Below are 6,709 nucleotides of genomic sequence, written 5' to 3' on the forward strand. Positions count from 1 at the left end.
ATTATAGGTGGGAAAAACACAATAGATTGCAAGCTCCTGCGAGCCGGACCCTCTTTACCTAATGAGTCGGTTTGTATCTTTTCAGACCGTATAATAATAATGTTTTAGGGGGCCATCCCCTGCTTGAGACCTCTGTCCCCAATTCATACTTATCATGGAATTGTCCCCTGAAACCCTTATACATCCAAAAGGTTAAACCATATTCCAAAATTTACTTTTCTTCCCTTGCCATTAAGGTTTTTTTACCATAATAAACAGTTTTGAAATCCCCACCGGCCAATTTATTTGAGAAGCCACACGGCACGTTAAAATTCAGTCGCTGTATTAGCCTCATTTATTTACCAGCCTTATACATATATATATATATATATATATATACACACATATATATATATATATATATATATATATATATATATATACATATACCGGTATATATTTGTTCCGGTTGCCCCTCTTTTCTAGGAGCTTGGAATGTTTGCCGGGTATGAGGGTATCACAGAGTTCTACAGCCCTAATAATGTCTTGTAAAGCCCCAGTCACTCCTCTAACCCCACCCCCTCATAACAAAACTGCCCCTCTCCGGGTATTTGGAATAGATACCTCCTGCTCCTGCCACTGGCTCTTAGTTCTTCTAGCTTTGTCCCAATCAAATGCAGGGAGCTAGTGGTTAATTTAACCAACAGTCACCATGACAACAAGGCATAAGGCCCTTTTAAATGTGTCCTAGACAATGCCTGAAGGAAAAATGAAAAAAAAAACCATACATTTTATACCCTGCAGACTATATAAAACCTCTTTTTATGTGATAATAAATAATACATTAACAATGATGCAGCGCCGGTCCCTGCGCAGACAGCCAATTAAATGGAATTATGGAAACAGGCAGCGTGAAGGGCACCCCTTAGGGGCTTGAGTCCTGGTGAAACCCGGAAGTGATGACGTGTGCTGGGAAAAGAGTGCACAGCCCGGTGTATTGGTGGCAGCTGAATGTGCTGCTCGGTACATTATCGATAATCGCGATATTGGGGATCGATAATAGTAAATAATGGAGTCTCTGTACCACCAGAGTAACAAGTGAGTCCAACGGGAGAGCTCAGTGTGCCAGAGACATGTCTGCTAGTGTATTAGCTGTCAGATATACCTTTACATTGTGTCACAGTGCTGAAGGGGTTAATGATCATTTATTTATTATTAATCATCATTAATCATTATTATAAACCTGCAATTATTATTGAGAATCATTTGGCTGATTAAATCTGTTTTTTTTTGTCGTTATATTTTGAGCACAGTTTTTTTTTTTACATTATTATAATTTATTGTTATATTATAGCTCCGTCGTACTCCGTAGCGCTTTATGTTGCTGTGAATAAACTAAGCATAAAAATGACAAAGTGATGATGTCCCAATGATGTGTCAAATTTGTTATTTTTTTTTGAATGAATGTCATGGGATTGTGGTATGGCTCAACACTAATGGATAAAACGTATGCTATTGGGAGATATCAGACGCGTCTTATTTTTTTTTTTTGTTTTTTTTTACGAAATCTGACATTTTTGTAAATACGGCAAAAGCAGCAACTGTTATAGATAGAAGTGGGTTAATTTCTTTGGCATTGGGGGATAGTTGGGTTGCCCATATAATGCCCCCGCTCCATTTTTTTGCCCTAACTCCCTTTCTTTTTCTTCTCAGACATGTGCACGAGGTTCAGTCTCATATGGCGCGGCTGGAGACATGCGACAAGCAGTCAGTACATCGTAAGTCATTTGAAAAACTTTATGAATATTTCTAAGGCTAAAAAACGTAGACATTTAGGTTTACACATAATTATTATTTTTTTTAAATTATATATTAATATGAGTGCTAATTATACGGCTCTGTGTATAGAGAGCTAGATTCCTGGTAACTCTTTGGTTTTCTTTTCTTCCCCCCCCCCCCCCCCCCCAGTTGTAGAGAATGAAATTCAAGCGCGGATAGATCAGATCTTTAGCAACTTGGAACGTCTGGAAATTCTTTGTAGCAAAGAGCCGCCCAGTAAAAGGCAGAATGCTAAACTGTGAGTACCGTCTCATACCCGGTTTCTGGGGCATCTTGACAGCAGATGAGGTTGTCCGGTTGCCCTCACCCAGCTGCCCTGTCACCAAATGAGGCATTTATTACAGGTTTGTAAGAAAAAGCTTCCTTGTTGAGGGTAATACAAGGAAAATATAACTTTTCACAGGAGAAATCAAAGTTGTACGTTGTTTTATGACGCATGTCTTCCCGCTTTTCAGGGTGGAGGTAGACGTCTGCAGGATTCGGGGTCGCAAAAATAGAAAAATGATCCGCTAGATAAAAAAAAAAAAAAACTATGTTCCGGCCCGTCTATAGTTGTAGGGCTGGAGTAATCTCAAGATTTGGGTATCCGTGGCTCCTAAAACTCCTGAAATTTTCAAGGGACACTCCAGCCATCGTGTGAACTATAATTTGGGGTCTCTGTAAATGTTCTTGTGGTCCGTATTACTGCTTCATGGGGGGGGGGTCCTGTAGGATCCCCATTCTTTGATTTTGCCCCGCCCGACCCCCAGTACTAGACTTTCCAGAGATATGTTCGGAGGGTGTCTAATGACACCCCCCATGTGTATGTGCAGAACGCAGCCAATCAGTGAAGGAGTTGTTGCTCAGCTTCTGGAGCTGCAGCTCATTCCAAAGGTAAGGTTTTTTCCTTTTAAGATGAAGAATACATATTTAAGTACATTAAGAGCACTTTTCTATGCATTTTTCCACGATGAGACTCGTGGGACCCCGGAGCCAATCCTTATTTTTTTGTGCCGCAGACACGTCTAGTTTTCAGGATAAAGTCTTAATTGTATATTAATCACAGAATTCTTTAAGCACTAGCATGATCACAGCCCCCGGAGGTCTGCGCTTAGGTATGACTTCGGGATAGTGGTTTTCACCACATTATACGTCTTTGCTTCGGGGCTTTGAAGCAGGTGATTGGAATGCATCAGCCGCCAGCTTTGTGGAGTCTGGAGAGTCCGTACAGCTTTACAGTCTGAGGGGCAGCACTGAGAACATGGTCTCCCCGACTTTGCTGAGAGTCTTAAAAAGCAGCTGATCATCCGGGTGATCTCTATGGATCAAGTTGGCTCAAAAATTTGTCCGTCTGGCTTCTATGTTCTACGCACATTTGTCGAGTTGCGTTCTAAACATGATCAAGCATTTTATATATATATATATATATATATATATATTATAGATGGCCTTGCTTTAAAGTGCACAGCAGAGAAGGTGTTAATTAGTAGTTCGTTATAAAACGGAAGCAAAAATATTACTCCACGAGCGACCACCTCAAAACCCCATTTTTTATGGGGGAAAAAAAAAATGATCCGATCTTATCTACAGACATAACGTGAACTTCAAATAGCTATAAGAGTGGATCAGACTAATCATTTACGGAAAAGGCCGCCTGGAATTGGGATAGTTCTGGGGCTGGCATGCATCTCCTCCCCCACCCATACATACTTTTTAGATTCCATCCATCCCCGTCCCCCCCCCAGGGCGGTTTTGGGAAGCATTTAATTGAGGCAGGTCACCAAAAGGCCACAGCACAGGTTTCCTGTGTAAGGCTTTTGTCAGTGGACTTTCCACACTGAGCAGGTAAATGCTATGTTAACCTTTTCAGTGCCATACCTCAGTCTGCTGACCTCATCTGTTCCAAGAAAATCCCTTTGCAATAAAAAAAAAAAGGAGTGATGAATGCATGACATTATCTCCCAGTAGAGGTGGTTATGACCCACATACCGTATGACTTCCTTTTGACCCATGGAGCCTTGGTACGTCAGGTATTTAAGTACGTGGCAAAAACGTATATAACGCACCCCTAATCCAGGTATTTTTTGTTATTATGTATGCAGGGTCTTAGAGGATGTTCAATGAGATGTAACAACGCAAGGGCCAGCGCTGCTCTCCCCCATAACGCTAGACCCCTGCTTATTCACTGGTGTAATCCTCCTTTCGCTGTTACCTCTCGCTAGGCGCGTCGATCAGCTGAAATACGATGTACAACATCTGCAGTCCGCGCTGGGAAACTTTCAGCACCGGCGTTACGCCCGCGAGCAGCAGGAGAGGGAACGCGAGGAACTGCTGTCAAGAAGTTACACCACCAACGTAAGTGTACCGGCGATCAAAAATACATTTTCTAATGGAGGACACCTTAACGAGACGGTACAGCAGCCGCTCTGATACGTAGATATTTCAGATAATAACACCGGATATTCTGGGTGTCTGAGAAGCCATTCTTATTAATTCAGTGGTTTGGAAAGTCACCTTTGCACATATTCTCAAGCAGGGACCCAATAACAATATTGAGTAACATGTTTTGTATATTTTATTTATATATATATATTTTATTATTATTATTTTTATATATATATTTTTTTAAACACCAAAATAAACGCTTAATGTCGCATTTAATATACCATTACCTTTACCTGGTTTGCAAGAATCCTTTTTATTTCCTTGAGATGCAGTTGTGCTCCTTGTTGGTGACAGAAGCCTGGCTTATTTTTTTTTTCTCATTATTTTTAATTTAAATAATAATTTTGCCTCGTCTCTGGCTGCTAAAAAAAAATATATAAAACAAAAATAATAATAATTAAAAAAAAAAAAAAGATTGTCTATGGCCAGCTGCTTAATTCTACAAATGTTTGGTGTTAGCTTTTTGTAAGCAAGGATTTGCAAAGGACGTCCCTCCTTCCAGCTGTCACACGCTCAAAAACATGGGGAGGAAAAAATTAAAAAAAAATAAAAATCTTTACAAGCAATGGTTAAAAAGAGCCCTTTTGTTTCTCGATATGATTAAATCTCTCTGCAGGCGTTGAATGCATTGCAGCACACGGTATGCCTGTTTCTGAGTATTCCAGGATGATATAAACAAAGGTCCCATTTCTCATGCAGGATTCAGAGACCACCATACACATGGACGAAACCCTCCAATTTAATTCCTCGGTCCGTAACGCCCACCAAGGGATAGACGATCTCCTGGGGAGTGGGACCGGTATACTGGAAGGGCTGAGGGACCAAAGGAAAACCTTAAAGGTGGGGAGCAAGTGGGGGTAAAATGGAATGGGCTTTGGGAGGAATTTCGGGCACTCAAAATGGGAAAAGTACGGCTGGAAGAATCACTCTTCTCGTTGGACAGAAGATATATATTTTTTTTTTTTTCTCGCTAATGGTATGTATCAGATTAGGTTTTATTAACCCCTTCAGGACCGGCGTCCTCGTACTGCATCTTTCCTTGAAGACCGCAGTTTTATTTAAATATTTTAATTCCGTAGTCGTGATTCGCTTCAAAGCGCTCACGTGCACGGAATTAAAGGGGAGTGGCTGCTGCGGATCGCTGGGGACACCCAGCGGTCAGTAGCAGCCGCCCCTCGCGATCCCAGCGTCCATAGCGACGCTGGATCGCGCATCATCGATGACGTACCTGGTACGTCACGGTCTGGCGGTGACATAAGACCAGGAAGTCCCCGGTACGTCCCGGCCCTGAAGGGGTTAATTTCCAGGTTTTTATTGACCGTTGATCGTGATTTTTGAAAGTTATTGGGGATTCCATTATCCCGAGACTAGGCGGTCACCTTTAATGTTCGTATCTCGAGCACTTATAATATTCCCCTTCTGCTGCCGTGATGACGTCCCATGTGTTTGACACCGAGGAGCAATCGTGTTCGTCGTCTAATGAAGAAATGTTAAGGTCGCTGGTCGCAGACTTGAGAATCGCTGGCTCTGGAGGAAAATAATATCACGGGAATGAAGGCTGTTTGGTTTGGGTGGTTAGACCATTGCTTATGGCTAGAATTGCGTGGTATTTTTGTTGCTCATCGGAAAACACGGTGGATACAAACACCTGAGTCTTCTAAGAGCGGTGGGGGCCGATGCTCAAGAAACATTCAGGATTACTTGTTCTAATTTAGGCTTGATGCTGAAAATAATCTATTTCAATACTTTTCACTTTCATGTTCTCTATCTCGGTTGTAACTCCTTTATAGTATTATCGTCCTCTTGTCGCTTCTGTCTTGTGACTCACTTTCTGCTCCGACTCTCTGTTCCTTCCACAGGGAACCCAGAAGAAGATGCTGGACGTGGCGAACATGTTGGGCCTTTCTAATACGGTCATGCGCCTAATCGAGAAGAGGGCTTTTCAGGACAAAGTCATTATGATTGGCGGGATGCTTCTAACCTGTGTCGTCATGATTCTGGTGATCAAGTACCTGACATGAAAGGCGGGAGTCTCAACGTTCGTTACCCAGATTACCCGTCATCATCCTCTCTCTGTTCATCTCAGTCATCAGCTGTGAAAACTCAATACTGCCACTGTGGACAGAGAGAGGTGGATGGGAGTTCAGATAAAATGCAGACTTATCAGAGGGACATTAACTGCTTGAGTGAGCCTGCCCCATACCAAGTGTATTTAATTAACAGCCCCCCTTGTCTTACTGTGCGCTCTATTAAAATCTCTGGTCAATTTGACAAAGGAAGGTAAAGTCGGTGGTTGGACGAACTCTGTTTTGGGCATTCCGCTTCTGGCGGATATGAGCAAAGGGTCGGGGAGGAGGGACGGGGAAAAAAAGCAACGGTTACAAAATGACCAATGAGTCGTGGCTTCCGCTTCCATGTCATCTGCTGCAGACCCAAAGTCTTCGTGAACCAGAGCAAGAGGCCATCT

The 6,709-nt window shown here is 42.3% G+C and overlaps 1 protein-coding gene across 2 annotated transcripts; it reads left to right on the plus strand.

Annotated features, from left to right (window-relative positions):
- Positions 1–1,048: 1,048 nt before the first annotated feature.
- Positions 1,049–6,263, plus strand: LOC149275629 (Golgi SNAP receptor complex member 2-like). 2 transcript variants are annotated; one of them, XM_089504512.1, is made up of 6 exons: positions 1,049–1,077; positions 1,693–1,757; positions 1,948–2,056; positions 4,020–4,152; positions 4,942–5,082; positions 6,102–6,263. In XM_089504512.1, the coding sequence occupies exons 1-6, from the start codon at positions 1,049–1,051 to the stop codon at positions 6,261–6,263; spliced, it is 639 nt and encodes a 212-aa protein (XP_089360638.1). The 2 variants fall into 2 exon arrangements, with proteins under 2 accessions (XP_089360638.1, XP_089360639.1); XM_089504513.1 differs by lacking the exon at positions 4,942–5,082.
- Positions 6,264–6,709: the final 446 nt, after the last annotated feature.

The sequence above is a fragment of the Sceloporus occidentalis genome, unplaced genomic scaffold (assembly GCF_023333645.1).
Source record: "Sceloporus occidentalis isolate IW3139 unplaced genomic scaffold, rSceOcc1.0.p SCAF_274, whole genome shotgun sequence".
NCBI classification, from domain to species: domain Eukaryota; kingdom Metazoa; phylum Chordata; class Lepidosauria; order Squamata; family Phrynosomatidae; genus Sceloporus; species Sceloporus occidentalis.